At 44.5% G+C, this 24,573-nt stretch overlaps 1 protein-coding gene across 1 annotated transcript; it reads right to left on the bottom strand.

Moving 5' to 3' along the window:
* Positions 1–323: 323 nt before the first annotated feature.
* Positions 324–5,464, bottom strand: LOC146180973 (dermonecrotic toxin SPH-like). Its single transcript, XM_084575676.1, has 4 exons — positions 5,452–5,464; positions 4,909–5,028; positions 1,654–1,891; positions 324–534 (listed from the first exon to the last, which is right to left on the bottom strand). Exons 1-4 carry the CDS (start codon positions 5,462–5,464, stop codon positions 324–326), a joined length of 582 nt encoding a protein of 193 aa, XP_084431802.1.
* Positions 5,465–24,573: the final 19,109 nt, after the last annotated feature.

Below are 24,573 nucleotides of genomic sequence, written 5' to 3'. Positions count from 1 at the left end.
GTGTGTGTGTGTGTGTGTGTGTGCGTGTGCGTGTGCGTGTGCGTGTGCGTGTGCGTGTGCGTGTGTGTGTGTGTGTGTGTGTGTGTGTGTGTGTGTGTGTGTGTGTGTGTGTGTGTGTGTGTGTGTGTGTGTGTGTGTGTGTGTGTGTGTGTGTGTGTGTGTGTGTGTGTGTGCGTGCGCGCGCGCGCGCGCGCGAACTACACGTCGCCTGCCGAATCGACGAGCACCTTGAGAGGTCCAGAAGAATTGAAGACAACAAAGAACCTGAGATTGATTTTACTGTCAGTACAGCATACATGTTGCATAGTGCGGTCCTCTCCATGTTAATCGTTGACACCAGGCACAATTATAAGATTGTCGTCCCCTAACTTGTCAATGCCTGCTGTCGGTTTCCTGAGGAAAGGCGTCCAGCCATCAAACCATTTCCAAGGGTTGTCCACGATGGTGGCAAGACGATGCGTCCGGTTCATCGCTTTTTTCAGCACCTTCCGGAGACGACCGGGTCTGTTTGTGATAATGGCATCCACACCCCTCCTGCATGAAATCATATGAGAGCGTGCCATAAACCTATGAAATGCCCATAAAATATATCATTTTTCGACATCATGCGACATTCTTCAGCTGCCAGGCACGCTGAAGAATGTCGCAAACTGGGTCGCTCACTCACTTCGAATGAGCAAGCCTAGAAACAAGGGCACAGCGACAGCAGCCACTCTGTCCACCAATTTTCTCCCGGTGCTCACGTGTGGATCTGGGTCCCATCGACACCACCCGGTCTGACCAGCAAGTTTATTTCCAAGTACCACGGACCCTATCTAGTGCTCCAACAGACTTCTCCCGTCAATTACCTAGTTGAACCGCTAGCCGGTTCCACCGACTTTCGCCGCAGTGGGCGGGAGATTGTTCACGTCGATCGTTTGAAGCCTTACTACGATCCCGCATTCCTTTCGTCTCCTTGAGTCGCCAGGATGGCTCCTCTTTTCTGCGGGGGCCAGATTGTAAAAAAGAAGTTCTGATTAAGTGGACAGATCGCCGAGAAAGAGGAAGAGAAAGTGATTTTGCGGACCAGCTGACTGCAAGCTAGGCCACCCCCGCTCCGGTCCTGCTCGCTACCAGTGCCCGTTACCAATTCCTGGATCCCCGCTTAACACTGGCAACGTTTTAGCTTGATTTAGTTTTAATTTTCAACATATCCGTCTCGTGAGATAAAAAGGTATAAAAAGGAAGCAAAAAGCGTCGCAAAAGCAGCAGGATGATGAAGTAAGAAGAGTTTGCCGTTGGCTCTGATCATCATCATTGTTGCACAGCAGGGAATGGTTTACAAGGAATCAGACTGGGTGCCCATTTAGCTCATAGCACTCATGACTGCAAAACAGATTGCTCAGTCTAGACAACTCTGAGAGATTCTTGTTAAATGCTGCGCGACACAGCTTAAAGGGAATTATGTTTCCTCTGTGAATGGCAGATGATCACCGTTGTCGAGAGAGAGAGAGAGAAATCTTTATATAATAGGTTCTCGACAATGAAAACTAATTAGATTTTCGAAACATGCTCTAACCTTTAGTTACAGGAATCAAAGGTCCTTATAGAGCATGGGGCATCGCAGAATCACTTTCAAGTAGGCTACTACGCCCGTGTCTTCCCGCTACTCACACAAGCGAGCGTTGCATGGCAAAGGGTATATCGATCACCCAGTGGTAGACCTTCTGGGCGTAGCGATCTTCCCATTCACTGTCCCGCTCGTCCAGGATGGTCTGCAAGCGATCCGCGTCAGTTTCCACCAATTCGCAGGTTGACTTTCCAGCCCCTTGCCAGAAATGCCCTGGCCGACCTAGTTGCTGGTACATGTCCCTGACCTTCTCCAGGTCTTGCTCGTCCCGAGCATCGTAACCTGCGCCAAAGCATGTCTTCTTCATAACTCTTAATAATATAAGCAGACGTATTTATAAGCTATTGTTTTCTAAATCTCGTGCAAGTGTTTGTAATAGCTGGCGGTGAGCTGTGGAAACGTTAATTTTAACGAGCATGGCATATCCTGCATCATTCAACCCTTGTCTCTTTCTGCTGTAAGGACACTGAAATACATTTCCTCGTTTAACCTGCCACTGCAGCCAGGGTAAGCTAAGATATTTGCTGAACTTTGCAATAATAGAACCTTAATATGCCTATGAAAAACCAGGACGTACATCTCAGCTCACAGGATTACACTTCATGTAAACATTGGTTGGAAAGTAGATGCGCCAGCGCAAACTAACGCAAGAAAGCAGCAGAAACAAGCGCTCACTGTCAACCTGTTTCTTTAGGAAACACATAAATAATGTACCAGAAGTTTAAAGAAGACCACAACAGAATTTACAAATTGGGTTTTCTGTAACAAGATAACGACATTTACGACAAGTGACCCATTCTTCAGGCTTTGCATAAGATAAAATTACAACTACCATTTTTCGCACCGTAGCCGTCTGCATTGTCCTTATTATTACATAAGCATTAAGTGGGTATGTTTGCAAGGTCGTGTGACGAGACGTTTGCCGGGAAGATTATGTTCGAGAGAAATGACTCATAAGAAAACAATTGGTTGCACTGGGTAGAGAATGACATAATCTCACTGCGGATAAAATTTGGTGCATGCAGAAAAATTAGTTATTTAGAGCCAACTAAGTCAATGAGGTGTCCAACTAGCCAAGGGGGTGATGTCGATGTCCAAGGAGAGTCACGTGGTACCGCACTTCCAGTCACATGATCTATGAAGGCATCGGAGTAGTCACACTTATGTTTACATCGAATGTGACGTCGGTATGTGACGTCATAAAACCGGAAATTGACGTGTTTGGACATGAAAGAACCGAATAAATGAGTGGAAGTGGTCAGAAAGTGTGTAAAGAGTGTTTATTAAACAAAGGAAGTATAATTGAGGCATACATTAAGATAGGAGGGGTCCAAAAATATGTAACGAGTATATGACGCACAAAAGACGCGATTGCTATAGTAGCTACTGCTGTGTCGTCATGGCGCAGCATAGCGACTCGTGATGTACTTACGCATTCCCCCAGTTTGGGTGGCCGCAGTGATCTCAAACATTTTTTTTCCCCTAAGTAGAACCCTTTTCGTTGGCCTCTATGTTTTACTCATAGATGAGTACACGTATGATACAGCTGTTATCCCGGTCGTTTTTTGGTTTTTTACAGAGCGTTATTTTAATCCTTCCGAGAGACATGTCGGTGCGGCCTGTGTCAGTGGACTGTACAGCAATACGGTCATTAGTTATATAAAAGCTAGAAATCAGCAAGTAAACGATTACCTAAAATTAACTACTCTACTTTTCCTCTTAATATTAGGGCCAATAGTAAAATAAACATTGAAGGCCGTCAACATAGGACCTTAGAATCTTTTTTAATTTTCTTTATCGGCAATACAGTGCGAAATATTTAATGAACAAAATGCGCATTTTTTGCCAGTAAAGTTGGATTATCGCAATGTACATTTTATAGCGGCGTCGCTTAAATTTATAATACAGTCAATACAAAAGCTGTTTGCCTATTTCGTGCCACACAAGCACTTTACATGAATACTGCGACAATACTGCGCCAACAACTCCATTTTAAAATTTGTCGCTGCAAGCGAATTCTGCGACGCAAAATGCGTATTTTTCAGGTTACATATTTTGAAATACTTTGCCGATAAAGAAAATTTAAAACCTTACGAAGCATTTATGTTGACAGCCTTCAATTTCTTTATACAGGTAATGTTGATCTTCAGGTCAACAATGAAAGTATATTATTATTCTGTTAATCAACCCTTGCAACACTGAGCTCTATGCTGTACATACTTTTTCATTGAAATTCATCCGCACAAACAGAACCGACTTTTCTACCGAAATTAAAATAGCAATCTGAGTTGAAGAAACACCTGGCTTACTTTCTCTACACGAATACTGGAAAGCTGCCACCCATGATCTGAGAGTAAACTAGTCAATGCACTCAGCCTTAATCTGATTCTTCTTGGCATTCCTCTTTCATGATGCGGATCTGATCCTACTGCCTGATCTAAAGAAGCGCAGTTCGTTAATACTTCCCACACCTCACTAGCTATCCTAAACTGTTGCCTCTTTGCGAGACTATTGAATGTTATTTTGCATCCTGCATATTAATTTAATGCCCACCTTTTCTGCTTTGCCTGTCTAGAAAATCATAAATTACTACAGCAATGTCATCAGCGAATTGCAGGTTAGTGGGGTATTCTTCACAAATTCTTATCCCTATAATGCATATATGTTCTCATTCCAGGTCTCTGAATACTTTGAGTAAGCAAGTAGTGAACAGCAATTGCGATATCGTGCTTTCTTCCTAACACTGTTCTTCATGACAGATTTGATACTTCTTCGAGTAGCACTATGCTTTCAGTACTAAACGTGTCTCCTAGTACCTTCACTTACGGCTGATATACACCCTGACATCGGAATGAGTACATGCGTGGCTAAGGTTTCGACGCAATAAAATGTTTTCTACTAACCCATGACTGGTATATGCAGGCGTTGGTTTACTCCCGAGTATTTTGCTATCCTCTAGTTCATAAAGTGGATGTGATCTGCTGTGCAGTAACCATTACAAAATCCGGTCTGCTCATTTGGTGGAGTGAAGTCTAATGTTGCCCTGGTTTTATTGGTTTGTACCTAGGTACAAAACATTACTGCCTCTCCCGTAACCGAGAGTACATGCAAGCATGTACTGGTTACGGATATAGCACATTGTCGGCAGGGGCGAGTAGTCTTTTCTTATAAAGTGTAACTCGCAAAGCGACCTTTACCTAGAGAATTGCTATAGTGCCTGAATACACAAACGTCAGCTATTCGTGAAAGCCCTCTATGATGCCCGAAATGTTGAATTACGAAGCGCGCCAGCCGCTTACCAATCTTGTGCTTCATGATGGGGTGGAGCTTATTAACCGTGTCATTCGCACCACGGATTACATCTATATCTTCAGCCTTCTTCACTGACATAAGGACATTCATTCCATTCCATTCAGCAACTGCAAAGAGAGAGGAAACTAACTCACATAAGAACTCTTCGAAACAGTGTTCATGAAAGGCAATGCGATTCCACTCTTTTAATCGAGACAGCCAAGTAACAAAGTTTAGAATACAAAGTTTAAAATCTGCGTAGTGTTCATCTTTCTTATCTAAACCAAATGGTCCATTGTGGCCCGCATCACGGCAAAACATTTGTGATGGTAGTGAGAATTACAAAGACCAAATAGGAATACCCACTTACTCAAGACCATTTAATGAATGTCGCTATCCCGATACCATAAAATATTGACAAGACGCACTTGCGCGTTGGTATCAGGAACTGGTTGGTGATCTCGCAGGCATTTTAAGTTTGCAGCGTGCCAGAGTCTAAAGTTGCGAACTTTTAAGCAGTGCTCTATTGCCTTCATAGTATCACCCATTACCGTCAGCCGCCATCTCGCTTTCCGTTCAAAGAACTGCACGGCACGACGACCAGGCAATGTTTGATGTACATATTCATCCCAGAATGAAACCCGAAGCATATTCATTCAACAAAAATCTTGTCATAAATTTGTTATTTATTTTTTTTTGCTCTTCACCTATGGGTGAGCGAGTAGGTTCAATATTGCTTTTCAAGTAGTGCGCATGTACTGGCCTGATACATTTGGGTGTGTAGCCAGTGTTATGAGATTAACTGTGAACTAAAATCTAGAACCACAACGCAAAGGCGCTTTACTCTGTCCATCCAGCGCGACATCTTGCTGTCACCTGTTTATGTCATAAAATATTACCAGGGGGCTCTTTCTGTTTTTCGTGATTTAGCTCTACAGTGCCTCTTCTGCCATGATGAGTTCGGTCTGTACAAATATGAATTTGTGGAGAGCTTCCTCTTGCTACAGATCACAGGAAATCCAAGTGAGAAAGTATTGAGGTAGTACTGATCAAAAGAAATAATCAATTATGTTAGCTTTTCTGTGATTATACTTCCACCTTCCTTCACAAAGCATCTCGAACCCACATAAATTTCTCTCGCAATTCTAACCGCGTGCAGCTCTCACTTGTTTCGGTCTTTAAGCCGCGTTGATTTATACCGAGTCACTAGCACACGTACAAATTGCATCTTATCGCCATCGTTACCTCAACGGAGCCGTCTATTTTGACAAACCATAACAAATGGGCCACAACATGCAGTACCTCAACGTCGTACAAGAAACCGATTATTCAGTGACCGTCATATCTGAGCCGCTGGAAGCCATGAGCGACAATTCACCGTTTTGTCAGAGCTGGATTTTCTGCTAGGTTTAATTTGCGCACTATCCAATAATAGGGAGAGAAAGAAACTTCAGTGGGCAGAAAAGAAACAGTTGAGACACGGCGGCGACAGGCGGCTGCTATGTTTGCTGGAAAACCTTGACAGTCTGCTGTCTCCACGCTGCGCTCTCGTAAGCTAAGCAGTCGGAGCGTAGTCAGCGCCGGCGGACCAGCAATGCAGCGGGTGATCGCCGCCGGTTTTGTGAATCTTGTTTTGCTCGTCGCGACTGGAATGATTTCCGTGCTTGCTTTACGTTGTTTTCTCAAGCTGCATTAGAACAAGGTGAATGTACAATGCATATCCACTTCCGCTGCAAGCCCAGCAGAAAAAAAATTGTTCGTTCACGTACAAACAGCGCCGACTGCAGAGCGTGGCCTGTTCTAAACGAAAAACCGATGCCTAGGAAAATTAAAATCCCACCTTACAACATTAACGGTGAGCGATGGGGCTTCACACAGACAAAATTTGAATGAATGAAAAACTATCGACGCGTGTATTTGGCGTCAAAAACCCGGGGCCAGGAACACAGGAACACAGAAAACAGAAATCGACAAGCAGCACTGACGGCACCATTCATAAAAGAGAAAAATGACTAACGCGGACTCAAACTACAAGTTCATACTGCAATAAAAAATACTGCATTTAAGATGATACCTCAGGCTTGCCCCTAAACGAGCTGGTCACCATCGTCAGTCGGGCCGCATACGTCATGGACCAACATCACATGAACGTTTAGTTCGCAAGTGGGGTCTTGCGGAGACCCAGGAGGCCTATGTTCCTCAAATCCTTCTGTACACTAGGTTTTTCTTCCTCCTCCTCCTCACAAAGTTACAGTTAGATTGGAGTGAGCCATTCAAATGAGCCGGCTCATTTCAGTGAGCTGAGCGTTCCGAGTAGCTCACTGAAGCCTAAGCCGTTTTTCCCAAAGAAAACATGTGTTTAGAAGAAAGGAAAATCCTATATAAAGAGAATTTATTGGGTAAATACATACATACAAAACCGCACATTACTCTCAGCCCAAAGCACTATACAAAACACTATAGGGTATACATATACATAATAAATTGAAAAACATGATTCCCCAGGGATTCAAAGCTGGGTACATTGCGCGGGCTGGAGTGCGGCGCGCTTCAGCAAGGCATCTGAGACGCCACAACAAAAACAGAACCACAGTGAACACAAGGTGTTCAAAAGGGTTTCGCCGGCGCCTGAAGCCGGAGTTCATGCGGACGTTAAACATCCTATATAAGAGCCGCCACATTGTTCTCGCAACTACACATTCAACAAAAACATGTAAGAGGCTCTCAGGAGCACCACAGTTGGCACACTGGTCATTGGGTAGAATACCCCGTCTGGCAAGGCGCTGTCTCGGGGGTGGGACGTCCCAGCGCCTAAGGCAGTCAAACTCTCGCACTTCATTTGAAAGCCGACAAGCTGCCCACGCTCGCCTTTTGGGGACAGCGGTATCTCGTTGGATGCTCAGCTGAAAGCCTGCGAACGGCAACTAGTTCGCTGATGCGTACGGCTGGTTGGTAGCCTACATTAACATCTGACAGGTCTGCATCGAGAGTCGACTTTGTTTCGGCAACCTCACGGTAAAAAGGCAGAGGTATGCCTGCCTGTGGACCGAGGTAATATTCGGGTGTAAGCACAATACGGGCCGTGCTCATCCAGTACAGGATGAGCGGGCGACCAGGGTAAGACTCGTCAGCCAATCCACCAGCCTTAACGCGAGTACTCGCGCCACAGACGGGATCTGTCAGGATGCACGGCAGGCCAAGGCCTTCCCTGCTCCTCGGAAGGTGCAGGATGTGACGGGCGACTAGCACTGTCCTGCCATCCAAAACAAAAGTCCCTATAAGGGACGCGAGTCTGTTCGTCACACGGCGCGGGATTGTCGCGATACGCGCTACGTAAAGGATGAAAGCGCACGCTCGTGTCTTAACGACACTGACTTTAGCATTAAGCGTGAGATTGAAACGCGCTGCGTCAGAAAGGGCGTACATTGCTCGCGAGAGAACTATGTCCCAGGTGCAGGGAGAAACCCGCTTGGCTCAAACAGCACGCCAAGTACATGAACTGCGTCCACAAACGGTACGGCTGCTGCTAAAAGGGCCCCTGAACTGACCGAAGCGGTGTGCGTTACTTTTCTTAGTGTTGAGCTGCGCTCTAGATAAAGCTGCGTATTCCGAAAAGATGTTCAGAAAAACGATGAAAGGGACATTGTCACGCACGGAGAGTGAAATGCCGTCCGCGTATGCAAGTACAACGACAGTCTCCTGTCCTACTGATGGAAAACATCGAATACGCCTGTCCGCGACGACCCTACGCAGCAGCGGGTCGAGCGAAAGTATGAAGAGTACCGGCAAGAGCGGGCACCCCTGACGCACTCCCCGCGTAATCGGAAAGCTTCAGGCAAGTTGGCCATTCAGTACTAGTTCACTACTAAGGTCTGTGTAAAGGCCACGTAGTAGCTGAACGAATTCGTCAGGAAATCCAAATGAGCGGAGCACGGCAAACAAGTAACCATGTTCTACGCAGTTGAAGACCTTCGCCTGGTCCAAGGAAACGAAAGCTCCAGTGATCCGTTTGGCATAGGCGTATTCGAAGACGTCTCTCGTCAGTGTCAGCGAAGTGAACACCGATCGCACAGGTACCGCACAGGATTGGTATGGGTTAACCAAATCCTGCCGGTAGATTCGCACCCTACGGACCAGCAATGGGGCTACGAGTTTATAGTCGGTGTTAACGAAGGTAATCGGTCGCCACAATGAGGGAGTCGACGGCGTCATGCCCTCCTTTGGAATTAGAACGCTACGGCCGACACTGAACGAAAGTTGCTTGGCTCCGCTCTCGAGAAAACAATTTACGAGCCTAAGTAAAGAACTACTGAGAATGTCAAAAAAGTGGAATAAAAATCCGGCTACTAGTCCGTCAGGACCAGGAGCAGTCGACTGGTTCATGGCGCCTGAAGCAAAACGCACCTCTTCCAAAGTCGCCGGCTCATTAAGTGCCAACCATGCGTCTTCTGGAAGCTGAGGAAGATGCCCAGAGAAGGAGCCGACAGCTTTTTGAAAATCCTCCTCCTGGTCGAGACCTTGCGACGAAACGAGGGCCACAAAATTCTCGCTAAACAAGTTGTGGATGTCCGCGGGATCCGAAGACGTGGTACCGTCCGCAAGCGTGATGCTCTCCACGCCAGTTCGCCTGTTAATGCGCTGGTCAACGGCTCGAGCTTTTGCGAGGCCTGCGCCATCCTCCAGCGGCACGTTGGATGGACCCGCAGAGAGTGATGCGCGTGAACTGTTCTCGAGGATGCGGCGATAACGATCGCGCAGCGTCTCGAGATATTCGCGCATCGCGAACGTAAGCGTTTCACCGTAACGCACGATGCACTTAAGGCGCAGAACGTCATTCAGCATGGTCGTAACGCGGACACGCCGTGCCTTCCCCGCACACACAAGAACATCGCGCCAGCGTGTTTTCAGCGTGTCCCAAGTAGCAGGTGTTACGTCACTAACCGTGGTCACAGACAAGCACAACTCTTGGCGTATATCATCAATGCACTGTTCATCGTGGAGTACCACTGCATCCAGGCGCCACATCAGGAGGCTGTTTGCACGGCCCGGGGCTGCCCGCAGAATAGCCATAACCGGGAAGTGATCACTTAGTTCAACGCCTGATGGGAAAGGCAATACCTCACACTGTAGCAAGTCAGGTGCCATGGCAGAGGGGATGCAAACTCTATCGCGCTCTGGCCTCTGACTCGTGTTGCTTCGAAATGGTCTCTGTGAAGAGTCACCCACGCGTCCTCTAAGCGTAACGATCGCACTAACTTTCCAAGTTCCTTCGCGTGGTAATTGGAGGCGCCCTGACCAGGCCCCTTGATGTCGCGCATTGTGTCTAAAATACAATTGAAATCCCCGAGCAGAACGTGGGGCACGTCACGGAGAAAGTATGTCGTGATGGGCCGAAAGAACTCGTTTGTCAAACTACGCGTGACTGGCGCGTACACGTTGAAAAAACGAGTCCTGGGGCCATCTAGAAAAACGACAACGACAACCACGCGCCCATCTGTAAAAAACGACTGTAAAAAAAGTTTGTTGAAGAATACAGACATTTTCTAGCAGCTGTCCTGCCAGAAATTTTCTGTTATGCTATGTTATGTTTTTTTTTTTTTAATTTTTCTGTGATTTTAGTTTTTTCTGTTTACAGCTGGAGAGAAATTTTCTGTGATATGGCGTTTGCTGTTTTTAATTTTCCGTTTTTTTTTTCTGTCGCGGTGAAATGAATGATGCAAATATATCTTTTTTTACTCGTCTTTCATTTCACGTTTTTCTGCCTGTAACAATAAAATTGTGTTAAGCGCCAATTTCTTCAATGAACACCATTTTTAAGGCGCGAGCCTTGCTAACTCCATCTTACGAATATCTCTCAGCGCTGGCAATTCTCGATGGCACCCATAAAGCTGGCCGGGCAAAAAGCGTTGTCTAGCCACCGGAAAAGGCAAGTGGAAAAATTCAGAGCAGATACCACTGTAGCAGGGTATCTGTTCGCCAATTCGCGGATGACTGTGTCATATACCGACCAATAACTAATCACGCAGACACATCAAGCTTGCACGAAGATATAGTGTTAATATCTATAAGATATTAACAAAGATATAAGATAGTAAGATATTAACAAAGATATAAGATAGTAAGATATTAACAAAGATATTAAAAAATAAGATCTTAACAAAGATATTAACAATGGTGTGACCATTGGCTCTTGTTGCATAATGCAAGACTTTCCAGCTATCATTCCACCGCCGCCGTAACTATTTCGCTCCTACTTATTACATTAACAACAACCCTGTTGCCCTTTCTGACTCCTGCAAATACTTAGGTGTCAATATCTCTGATTTAATCTGGACAAGTCTTGTTAACAGCATCACTAACTCGGCTAACAGGTTGCTAAGCTAACTTACGTCGCAATCTGGCACTCGCCCCTTCTTTTCTGAAATTGCTTGCCTACAAGACCCTAATTCATCCGAAACTAGTATGTGCTAGCGCTATTTTCGACCCTCATCACAGTAATCTAACAACAGTCCTCGAATACAATCAGAACCACGTCGCTAGATTTATTTTATTAGATTACTCTTACAGCAGCGGTATTACAGTATTAAAAGCACCGCTTAGCCTTACCCCCCTGTCATCTCGTCGTAAAACTGCCCGTCTCATTCTTTTTCATAGATTTTGTCACTCATTGCCTCCTGTAAACGATGTAATCAGACCACCCTACCGCTATTCCCGCAATACCCACCCCAATGCTGTGTATCTCCCGCGCACGCGCACTGTCACATACCAAAACTAATGTTTCGTTTGCACTACCAATTATCGGAATCTGCCTTACCATATTGCCATCATCAGTGACCTGCCATGCTTCAAGTCTTCAATCGAAGCCCATCTTTCAAGCCTTCCCTCATAAATCACTTTTGCCATGTTTTCCCACCCCTCATGCAATGTCCCGACAAGGGACCTTTGAGGTATGATAAATAAATAAATAAATAAACGAACCTCAATGTAGCGCCACTAGTTATCTTCTTTCGAATCGAGAAATTGTTACGCAGGCAATCGCCGGAAAGCGCCTTCGAGGTTGCCATGCCTTTCAATTTCTATTCGGCATTTACCTACTACTCAACTAAAAAGCAGTTTGCGGTAGAAAATAGAACAGACAAAAAAATATATCCAATTGTTTGCCTTCCAATCAAGGTTTCGGCTGGAAAACAGAAAATTAGTTTCTTTCGTGAGAGTATTTTGGTCAATGAAGTAGAACAGATATTCTCTGTACGGAGACAGAAATTTTCTTCAAAAGTACCAGTAATTTCACAGACATATTTTACAGTGTATTTAAAATGAGCACACTCCCTGTACGCTGGTAAAAGAAAGATCACGCCTACGCCACAACACCGAGAGTCCGTTAACAAAAAAAAAAAAAAAAAGGGCCTCAACATTAAAACGAGAACAAAAGGAAAGGACAACGGCGGAGGTGCGGAAGTTGCACTCCAGCAAAAACAAAACATCTACTTGATGCCATCGTGCAATATGGAGCACCTCCCTTTGCTTTTGAGGGTGACGAAAGCCTTGTTCGTTAAAAGAAGCAAAATTAAAAGGGGTCATCATAAAAGGAAGGGGGAACAAGGAAAACTGCACCTAGAATTTTGTATTTCAATGTATGTAAAAATTACTTATAATGTGTGTCCCAAAGCAGTGTTCACGCGGCGAGACTGGTCTTCTTGCTGTATTTATGCAGGTCATCAAATTTTGTGTTTGATGCTTGAGCCGTACTTTACACTGCGCTGCATCAGCCTGCACTGGAAATATGTCATGTTAAGAGTCGGGGCAAATTAAAGGGATATTGATGCAATGGTGTTGGACACAGTTTAGAGCAAGCCAGGGGTGTCAAGTGTCGCAGCTCGCGTTGCGTGGAGCCTGCACTAGGACTAAACACTCGAGGGCCTTCTTCGGAAAGCTTCAGCTGACAGCCACAGCATGGTGATTTTCATCGTGAGCCTTTGACCGGTTACGGCCCGCTTCATTTCCGCTCTTTCTCGGCCGTCGTTTGTGATACAAGCCAGACGTTGATGATGAACGTGGCTGCTTACACGTACGGGTGCCCGGTGACAACCCGTGATATCCATAGCCGTATAGATACGTATAGATACGTATAGGGTCAAATTCTAAAGTTAAAGCTCAGCTACCTTGGTCATCTGATGAGAAGAGAGGAGTCGCTGGAGAAAGATTTGATGTTGGGAAAGGTTGAGGGTCGCCGGAGAAGGGGTAGGCAGCGAACGCGATGGTTAGATGGCATTCTCGAGGCATTGCAGATGAAGCTATGTGATGTTAAGAAGATAGTGAGAGACCGGAAAGCGTGGCGTGACATGGTCCATAGGGTCACGAAGAGTCGGACACGACTGAACGCCTGAACTGAACTGATAGATACGTATAGTGTCCTTCTGATCTATCCGTCTCTAGCCTTCTTTTTTCTACAAGCCGACTGTTACGATACATTAAGTGGCTGTTTGCATCTGGGAGCTCATGTGACAACCGTGGGCGCCTAGCAATACGTAGGGTGCCGGATGCAAGACCTATCAATGACTTTGAAATTGTCCACAAAACAGAAAGCATTTTGTTTAATTAGGGAACATTCTAAAAATTATGTGTCTCCAAAATGACCCGTACACTTGAAGTTGGTGCCATCTGCAGTCCTTTTTGCCTAAGGAATTAGATGCAGCATTAGCATGCCGGACGATTTTGCAAAAGCGAGCTTTGGTCAAAATTACCTTCGACAGGTGTAGAAATAGTATTAAAGGCATCAATAAACAAACAGAAGTTGAAGCAAATGAACGATATAACTTGTTTGAATAAGATGTAACAAATTAATACACTCGACTGAGATGTACCCTTTTTTTTTTTTACTTTGGAAACTGCTGTCCAAAATTGACGATGAAGCAGGTTTCTAATTATCAGTTGCCCTCACTGATGAATCAATCTCTATGGAATCGCCTATTCCAGGTAATGTGTTGGTGATCTGATTCAAAATTTGGCTAGGCTATAGACCCTATTTTAACCATATGGTACTTTTGCTTCCTTTTAAGCATAGCACTCTTTACCTCTTCTGTGCACAAGAATATGTTTTCTACATCAATAGCGCCTTTCTACAATCGGCAAAAGACTTTTTTGTAGTGCTGCTTACCGTCTTTCCAAAGGTGCTTGACAAGTTGTTCAGCAACATAGGCTCCCGCCTTGTATTTCAAGTCCGGCTCGATAGGCTCGAGTTTGAGATGCAGGACGACAAGGCACAGCTGCCTGCCGTAATAGGCTTCATCTGAAATCAGTATTTTCACGTCAGATGTTGAGCTTTTGTGAGCAGTAGCGTTTCTCACGTGGTGTGGTGTATTTTAAACCTTAAATAGTTTGTGCACACCTGTCTTTTCATGCCCAACACTATACACTCTGAATTGAGGAAAGTCTTCCAAGTCGACGGCACATCAAAGTTTTGTCTGGAAGACTGTTTAGCTAGGCATATCAAATGCAGCAAGAAAGCGTCCTACCCGATCACATGACGGTTTAGTATGTTGTCCTGTACTACATTTCACCGAAGGCATACCGTTACATCCGCAAACCAGACCTTCTCAAGCAACCTTCAAAAAATACCTTATTCTCCGGTACGTTGAAAAGTTGAACCACAAAAGTAACCTCAGATCGTTGATGAAAGAGCGTCCATATCAAAAGGTGAAACAACACCAAAGATTTGGTGATTAATTATTGATGAAATGGCTATAAGCTTGAAGTACTTGGATGACCACGAAATGGGTTGTTTCTTTAAAAAAGTAATGTTGTGCTTGCTGATAAGGTACCCTCTTCTTTGCCTTCAGGACTATCGACATAATATAAAATCCTGTGCGGTTTCTTCTTCACAAACCGGTTAACGGACATTGTGCTGCACCAGCTTACAATGCATGTAATACAATAGGTTCAAAAGTGCGGTACCATAGGAGTGCGAATTGTTGCGGATGAACATAAAATCAATATGAAAATGATGCGACATTTAGGCAATGGATTTTTTGTGACATCTTGGCAAAGGCCAATTGCTGAAAATTCGAGGACACTTTGGCGACTAATGTGATGAAAGGCGAAAGCCTGAGTGCTGCATTCTGCTACGCGACTGTTGCGTATGTAGCTACGAATGCTGCTACGAGTAAAGCGAGCTACAACTCTTTCACATTCTGCGAGTGCATTTATTCAGTGAATTCAGCTTGGCAGCAACGAGATCGCGCTCCTTGCATCTTCGCAGTTGTTCTACGTTTACTGCTGTGTGGCTGCTTTTACCGGGCGAGCAGTACTAATTAGTAAATAATTAATTACGCAGCTGTCACTAATTAGTAATTATTACTAAGTAGGTACTAACTAGTAATGAGCAATTTGTTAGTAATTAGTAATTATATAGCATTAGTAATTGATTAGTAATCAGTAACTATAACCTAATTAGTAATTACCTAGTAAGGATTCGTTATTTATCAATTAGTAATTAGGCAGTAATTGGTAATTAATTAGAAATTGGTAATTGATTCGTGATTAGTAATCATTAGTAATTAAATTGATTAGTACTAAATCATTATTTGACGTATGGCCACATAAGGCACACATTAGCGCATACTGTGGTGATGCTCTGTAATTGGTCGAGACCTCCAGACGTCATCCCGTCTCAACCAGTCATCATCATCATCAGCCTGACTATACCCACTGCAGGGCGAAGGCCTCTCCCATATTTCTCCACTTAACCCGGTTCTGTGCTAGCTGCATCCACTTGGCCCCTGCGAACTTCTTAACCTCATCCGCCCACCTAACTTTCTGCCGCCCCCTGCTACGCTTTCCTTCTCTTGGAATCCAGGTTGTTGCCCTAAGCGACCATCGGTTATCCTCTCTTCGCACTACATGTCCTGCCCATGCCCATTTCTTCTTCCTAATTTCCACTAGAATATCGGTAACTTGAGTTATTTTTCTGACCCACTCTGCACGCTTCCTATCTCTTAATGTACCCCTACCATTTTTCGTTCTATAGTTCTCTGGGTTGTCCTCAACTTAAGTAGAACTCTCTTGGTTAGCCTCCACGCTTCAGCCCCATAGGTGAGTACAGGTAAGATGCAACTGTTGTATACTTTCCTCTTGAACGATACCGGTAAGCTGCTAGTCATAATCTGTGAGTGCTTGCCATGCGCTCCATCCCAACCTTATTCTTCTTGTTATTTCCTTTTCATGGTCCGGATCTGCGGTTACTACCTGTCCTAAGTAGACATAATCGCCTGCTACTTCCAGTACTTCGCTACCTAATGTAAACTGCTGTTCCTTCCCGAGGCTGTTGAACATTACCTTAGTCTTCTGCATATTGATTTTCAAGCCCACCTTTCTACTTTTCCTCTCTGGTTCCATATCTACAGCGCGATAAACGGGACAAGAGAACACAATAACGACAAACACAGCGCTGACTGACAACTGATTTTTATTGCTTGTCCAGCCGGTATATATACCCCACTGGAAGGCAGAGATAGAAATCAAGACGCACAGATCATGAGTACACATAAAATTCACACTACTACAGGGTCGCATTAACATTCGCATTCGAGATAAGCTGTTTCTTTTTTTGATAATGCCACAGATGGTGCACTTATAGAACTTTCCGAGAGCCTCGCTATCATTTGTGCTTCCACCACCTCTCTAATCAACTGGTCGCGATGGCTTCCTAATATCATACACTCATTGTACAAAGGTTGGCAGGCACTCCTATCGTCACCTTCGTCACCTTCCTTGCAGCTGCTGCAGTGCTTAGCCACGTGACCGGTAATAGGGACATGCATAACGTTATAATAATGTTCTTTTAATCTTTCGTTCTTATCTTATTATAACGTTATGCATGTCCCTATTACCGGTCACGTGGCTAAGCACTGCAGCAGCTGCAAGGAAGGTGACGAAGGTGACGATAGGAGTGCCTGCCAACCTTTGTACAATGAGTGTATGATATTAGGAAGCCATCGCGACCAGTTGATTAGAGAGGTGGTGGAAGCACAAATGATAGCGAGGCTCTCGGAAAGTTCTATAAGTGCACCATCTGTGGCATTATCAAAAAAAGAAACAGCTTATCTCGAATGCGAATGTTAATGCGACCCTGTAGTAGTGTGAATTTTATGTGTACTCATGATCTGTGCGTCTTGATTTCTATCTCTGCCTTCCAGTGGGGTATATATACCGGCTGGACAAGCAATAAAAATCAGTTGTCAGTCAGCGCTGTGTTTGTCGTTATTGTGTTCTCTTGTCCCGTTTATCGCGCTGTAGATATGGAACATCGTCACCAAATCGCCCAACAACTGACCTTGTCGAACTTCCTCTCTGGTCATCAATCATTATTTGCAGTTCATCCCCCGAGTTGCTTAGCACGGCAATGTCATCAGCAAATCGCAGATTACTGAGGTATTCTCCATCTACCCTTATCCCTAACTGCTCTCATTCCAAGTCTCTGAATACTCTGAATACACTCACGTAAATTCCGTAAAGTACGCTCCGCTTCCATCCTACAGTAATTTACGTGAGTGTCCATGTACAGTGATTGTTATGTCGTCAGCAAAGGCTTGGATTTATGTGTGTTCTGGGATAGTAATATTGAGGAGATCAGTGATGGTGATGTTCCAGAGTAGTGGCCTTAGGGTGGTCCTTGTGGTGAGCCTTGTGGAAGGCTATGTGTGACTGCTGTTTACCCTACAAGCAGATCAATTAGGGGAAATGAGGGTGCCCGTTATAATACATGAAGAAGCGAACAGTCGGCGAGGCCAAGGAAAACGTTGGGGATGGTACTTTGTCTTTTTTTTAATGTTTACTTGGATAATCACAGAAATTAGTAATGTAATCTGTTTAGGGGAAAGATAATTAAACACAAAGTAGAAGAAAAAACAATGTGCCGATGGTGGGAACCGAACCCACGACCTCCGAATATCGCGTCCGGTGCTCTTCCAACTGAACTACATCGGCCGCTGTCCCCCCTGCTACTTGCTTGGGTATTTAAGTTGTCTGTATACGAACCTTGAGAGTGTTCACCAGCGCCACCCTCAACCATAGCGGCGGACGTGGAACGTCCTTTGTTACCGCCAGCGTCACGTAGAACGTGATCAAGAGCGAGGGCGAAAGCTGTGCTAGAACCCTCTTACGCTACTTATACAGACAACTTAAATACCCGAGCAAGTAGCAGGGGGGACAGCGGCCGATGTAGCTCAGTTGGAAGAGCACCGGACGCGATGTTCGGAGGTCGTGGGTTCGGTTCCCACCATCGGCACGTTGTTTTTTCTTCTACTTTGTGTTTAATTATCTTTCCCCTAAACAGATTACATTACTAGTTTCTGTGATTATCCAAGTAAACATTAAAAAAAAGACAAATTACCATCCCCAACGCTTTCCTTGACCTCGCCGACTGTTGGCTGCGTTCCTTCATTTATTATAACGAGCACCCTCCTTTTCCCTTAATTGATCTGCTTGTAGCTTACGGGGGTCTCGGTTCTGGCAGTCTTGAAGCCATAGGTAGCGTAAGAGGGTTCTAGCACAGCTTTCGCCCTCGCTCTTGATCACGTTCTACATGACGCTGGCAGTAACAAAGGACGTTCCACGTCCGCCGCTATGGTTGAGGGTGGCGCTGGTTAACACTATCAAGGTTCGTATACAGACAACATAAATACCCAAGCAAGTAGCAGGGGGGACAGCGGCCGATGTAGCTCAGTTCGAAGAGCACCGGACGCGATATTCGGAGGTCGTGGGTTCGGTTCCCACCATCGGCTCGTTGTTTTTTCTTCTACTTTGTGTTTAATTATCTTTCCCCTAAACAGATTACATTACTAATTTCTGTGATTATCCAAGTAAACATTTAAAAAAAAAGACAAAGTACCATCCCCAACGCTTTCCTTGGCCTCGCCGACTGTTAGCTTCTTTCCTTGCTGTTTACCCTGTGTGGTATAAGATGGTTCTATTGTTAATATGTCTGCTGTTAATTCGGTGAGGTTTTGAGGACAGGTGTGTTGATTGAGAAATTTAGTTACATGTTTTCGTTGGATCAAATTAAAGTCATTTTTGAAATCAAGTGAATTGATAACAGTTGCTTCGTTGTTTGATTTGTGTTCTTTAATTTGTTTAATAATTGAGCGTAGTGCAATAGTGGCTGATCTGTTGTGAGTGAAGCCGAATTGATTAGGAGGAAAGCGGTTGTGTGTGTATAGGAAGAAGTAAATACGATTTTAAAGGAGTGTTTCAAGGTTTTCTGAATTAGAGTTAAGTGCTTTATGCCAATATTGATTAGCTAAGAGATGATTAAGAGAGAAATTTTTTTTCTTTAATTGAGATTATTTTAAATTGTTTTCATGAAGATGGAAAATGTGATAGTGAAAGAGAGGTGTTGAATATGTTTATGAAGAGTTATTTGTGCTGGGCAGTATAGTGTTTGAATGAATGATGTAGTTAGGTTGTCTGGGCCTGGGCCTATGTGTTTTTTGTTTGTTTTTTTTAAGTGCGTGTATTACAGTGTCGACTTCTTGTTCCGTCTTTGGTTAAGTCAGGGGTGCGTTGCTTATTATTACGTTCATTTTCAAAAGGGGTTTGGTCTGAATGACTTGTTATGGTGCTAGGGGGGGGGGGGGGGGTGAGGGACTTAAAGAGGGCTTCAAGGATGCCTTCGATTGATTCTCCTAGTGCTGTTGTTAGCTCACCATTTGGTTTGGGGATTGCAGGGATGTTAATGTGGGTGTTTTATTTTGTTAAAGGGTTTTGTAAGGTAATGTGAACGGATTATTTTATATACGGCTGCAGTATTTTTTCCATGATGTGTTTCTGGTGCTTGAAATGTTCTGGTGGTGTGTTTTGAGTGATTATATGTATGTTTTCTTAACGTCTTCTAGCTGCTTTAAGCCTTTTTCTCTCCTCTTTGAGCTCGGTTGTCCCCCACGGGTTCAGTGAATGGCTGTTATTTACATTTTTTTTTTCGAATTTTTTCCTGAGGGTTTCTATTTTTTGTACAAGTAATGTATTACGTGTTCTAATCGGATTATGGCAGATATGGATGTGTTTGATGTTTCTTTCAACCAGCGATCATGCTTGAGGTGTCGTATGAGTTTGTGTGTGCCGTTCTGTGTGAGTTTTTTTTTTTTTTGTGGGGGGGGGGGGAGGGGAGTGTACTTTTAAATACCTCAGTTAGAATGTATTTGTGATCGCTAGAAATTTCGTAATCTAGTACATCCCAATTATGTATGTGATATCTGTCCAGCTGCGTTCGTTGATGTTTCGAATTTTGGCGGGGAATTAGGAGAGTTGAGGATTGCCAAATTGCTTGTGTTTAAAACTTCGATTATTGCATCCCTTCTTTCGTCTGCTTATGTTCCCTCCATGTCGGGTTTTTTAATTAAAATTTTCTGTTATTAAAGTGTGTTCTTTGTTTTGTTGTAGTATTAGTTCTAATTCGGAAATGTGAGTTTCAATGTTTTCTTTTAGAGGTGCATATACGTTTATGATTAGAAGCTGTTGTTTGTGCCATCTGATATGGGCTGTCATGAGTGTTTCGAGAGGAAAAATGTTCGAGAGGAAAAATTTGAATATTTTTGTTGTGTATTATGATTGCAGTTTTAGGGGCCTGATCGGATGCTAGAATTTTGTCTCTTAATGGGAATGATGTAATTTTGTTGTTATGGTAGTATGGTTCTTGGTGTAGTGATATGTCGTGAAAGTGTTGTTTCTGAAAGGCATGAAGAGGCTCAATTGCTTTAGATGAGTGTGCCAAATTAGCTTGTAATATTTTGAGTGTGCGAGGCGTGTTGTGTTGGGATTGTTCGGTGTGTTGTGGAGCGTGTGTGTGGTGTGGTGTGAAGGTCTAGTGCTGCTTGAGAATGTGTCCTGGGATTTCCGTTGGTGATTGGCCATTTCCTTTGCGTGGGTTGTCTGGTTTATTGCCAGCGGGCTTCTTATTGGCTCTGCAGCAGCTGGAGGAAAGGACAGAATCTGGACCCTACTGGGTGGTCAACTGTGTGCTATCTCGTTAGAGAGCAGACGTTGCATCTCGCTGTATCTTCCCGATACTCGTCTGGATGGTTAGGTTCAGCGCAGTTGGAGCGCTTTCGTGTTTTACTTTGGCAATGCTTTGTCACATGGCCATATGTGGCACATTGCTTGCAGTGGGACGTGAAGATAGGCTGGATATGATATCCACCCTATCCTTATGTACTTCTTTTCCTTGAGGAGATGGTATGTTGGTATGTCTGTAGTTATTATCCCTACCCTTCTGTTTGTGGGATTGATATAGTCGCATGTGATGGTGATCTGGCCTCCGGGTTAATGGCTTGGTTGTGCTGTTTGATGAGGGGGATGATCTCCTCCCCTTCATTTCCTTTGGAAAGCCTACCACTTTGAACGTCGGCTTTTTGCAGACCTCTTCAGCTTGTTTAGGCCTTGGTCGCTGGTGGATTGTACGACCACCTTATCTACGAAGAGTTTCATTTCCACCTCGGTGAGGCCAAATTTCGCCGGAGAAAAGGTTCTTTGAATAAAGGTGGCAATAGCATTTGCATTGGCGCCTGAAGGGGACTTGGATTTAATTATTGGTGCTTTTGTGGGGATAGGAGGAGGCCTTTGCTACTTGTTTGGAGTTCCCTCGCTAGTCTGAGAGGGTGTGGAAGCTGTCTTATACTCCAGGTGTGCCTTGAGCTCCCCTGCGAGTTCCGCCTTCATCAGTGAGGCATTGATGAGTGCTGCTTTAAAGTTGTTAAAAGCCATCAATAGCTTTGATCCTGTCTTTCTGTCTGGACCATGGGCTCTTTCCGAGGCCAAGGCCTTACTAAAGACTGTATTTTTAGTGATGAGGAGGTTAGTGGTCTCCTCGTGTTCAGTTGGAGAGGGCACTTTCTCCTGAGTCTGGGCCATGTGATTGTGCTTTTTGCGGGTGATTGGTGTTCTGGTCTGCTGACTTCCTCATCAGATTCATCTGAACTTTCTTGATGTGATTCTACTGCTGGGTGCAGGGGATCTCTCGGGTGTGAGGCTTTCTGGTTTTCTCCCCTCTCTTGGTTAGGACAGTGTAGTTTGGGTTCAATTTCGGTAGTAGCGGCATGATTAGCTGTTCACTTTACAGGTGCGCGACAAAAACTCAAAGATACTTTCAATGGAAATCCAGAGAAAAGGGCCGGAGCTCGAGTGAGAAAAAGAACTGAAACAAAAAATTAAAAACCCAGCCACAACACACAAAACACAATAAAAAGTCCGAAGTGAAATTTATGGAGTAAATAGCGTTATTCTAGTTTAACTAGTCAGAATGAGTTGTTTAAGGGTGTTGTTTCGATCGAGGCGAGGAGAGGAGGCCAATTCTTGTGTTTTTGGGGATGTAGGAGGAGTTCTAATAACCTCGTGGGAGAGAAGGATGAGCGGTTTGTTCTGAGGCTAAGTCCAAAACTGAAAATTTTGAGATAAATAGTGTAGCTTTGAATTGGGGCGGAAGGGGGGGAATCGTGCGATTTTGGTGTTATATTGTTCAGTAAAGGGTGTACTTTACCGATCTGCAGGTTATGGATACTGTATAGTTGATAGTTCGGAGCCTAGATAGACACGTGGGAAAAAAAATGGCAGAGTTAATTTCAAATTTGTTAATAAAATATTGTAGTTCTGGATTAAATGGTCAGATTGGGTTGTTAAAGGGTGTCGTTTCGATCAAGAAGAGAAAGGAGGCCAATTCTGAAGATTACCTAGGCGGGATTTTGTTGAACACGTGGGTGAGAAAGATGTTATGTGTCGGTTCTATGGCTAAATCCGAAATTGAAAATTTTGGGAAATATAGTGTAACTTTGGACTATATGGGGGGACTTATGCGAATTTGGGGATGTTTTATTCAGAAAAGGATATGGAATATGATTCTGTGGTTGTGGATTCTGTGTAATTGCTATTTTAAATTTTAGGTAAACACGTGGGATGAAAAGACAAAGGTATTAGCAGTCTTTTGTTAATAACTTCTAAAATACTTAAGCTAGAGAGTTATTTCGGGTGTGGTCGGAGAGAGGATGAAGGGAGCAATCGAATGGTAGCATTAATTATCGGAAAGACTTGATGGCAACATGTATTTGCGTTTGTTTTTCTTAATTAGTGTTTCGATTAATAGCGTAATTTAATGTGTTGTGGTGTGACATGTAAGAGGCCAAATACAGAGGCTTTTTGCGAAAGCGAAGAAGACGACGACGGCGAAAAGGATTACATAGAGCACTATAACATGGATCAACGAAGAATTAAGAAGATGAAGAAGTAGTTGGTGACATGGCAAATGCTGATTTGTGAAGAGAAGAGGATGAAGACGTAAGGCTGACGTGTATCAACGCGGAGGTTATAAAAACGCGCGATATAAGGAGGCAAGGGGATGGAAGCCAGAAGCGGAGGCTCCGGTAGGTGAGAGACGCCTTGGCTGGGAGTGAGCAACTCCGGCTGCTGTACCGGAGTCCTCGCGTTCTACGGCACTGCACCGTAACTCACTGCTGTTTTCAAACCGATTCCGGAGATTGAGCGACTACTCAGCCACCTGCTACGTCCAGGGGGCACCTCGAAAGCTCGCACCACCGTCCACCTGTATCGCCCAGGACGTTCACCTCAACGCCGCCACGAGCGCCAACATTGCTTCAGCCCACGCCTCAACGGGAGGTCGTCCGTTGCCGCCAACGAGACCTGCTAATTGCAAGCCGAACGCCACCTCGACGCCGACGCCATTGCCTGGTACCACGAAAGGCGTCGCCCGCTTCGAACCGCAAGCTCGAAAGTGGAACGCTGTCTCTTAGTGTGAAGCATCGTGTCTATCAATAGTCTTTGTAGGTTTTGTTAGTTTTTATTAATTTTGTTTGCGTGTTAGCGTCTCTGTGTGTGTATTAAATGTGCGTCTGTGTGGGTATGGATGGCGTCTAGTTCATGCTTTCGGCCTGAGCGTTCTTCGAAGATCCATAACAAAGAAACAAGTGGCGAGCCTGCCAGGATTCATTTTCTTGTTATTTTCTATTTGTCTCCGGATCTTTTGGATGTTTCGATCGACGGCAGACAGTATGGATGGCAAAGACATTACAGTATTACAGGCGGCTCTTAAGCTAGGGCTAAGCAAAGAGGAGGCGATGAGTCTATGAGCAAGAAGTGAAAAGGCTAAGAGATGAAAGAGCACAGGCACGTGAAGATGCGCGTGAGGCAGCACGTGAAGCAATGCATGAAGCGAAGGAAGCATAGGAACACGAGGTTAGAAGAGTATAACGAGAGGAGTTTCTGCTGTGGAAACATCAGCAGTTGATCGGAGAAAGCGAGGGAAGCACTGATGACGATCGGTGGCTCCGCGGTAGGAATAGGAGCGCCTAGATTGACGAGAAAGCTGATAGCTCCTTTTGATGACAAAAGAGATTACAACAATTTGAACAGATAGCTTTATGACAAGGTTGGGAGCGCTGTGAATGGGCAACAGCGTTGAGTATGTGTTTAGTCGGGGAAGCGCGGAATGGGTTTGGTATGATGTCTGCGTCTGATTCCGTGGATTACAATGAAGTCAAGAAGGCACTTCTCCAAATATTCAGGCTAACAGCAGAGGGTTTCGCGAGGGATTCCGCACCGCGAAACCTGAGGATTCTGAAACCGCTAAGCAGTTTGCTTGTCGGCTAGCCAATTATTTCGACAGGCGGCTTAAA

Source organism: Amblyomma maculatum, chromosome 8 (genome assembly GCF_055883805.1).
Source record: "Amblyomma maculatum isolate TAMU_Amacu chromosome 8, ASM5588380v1, whole genome shotgun sequence".
In the NCBI taxonomy this organism is placed as follows: Eukaryota; Metazoa; Arthropoda; class Arachnida; order Ixodida; family Ixodidae; genus Amblyomma; species Amblyomma maculatum.
The sequence above is the reverse complement of the archived record's forward strand: the minus strand, read 5'-3'. Positions and strand labels throughout refer to the sequence as shown.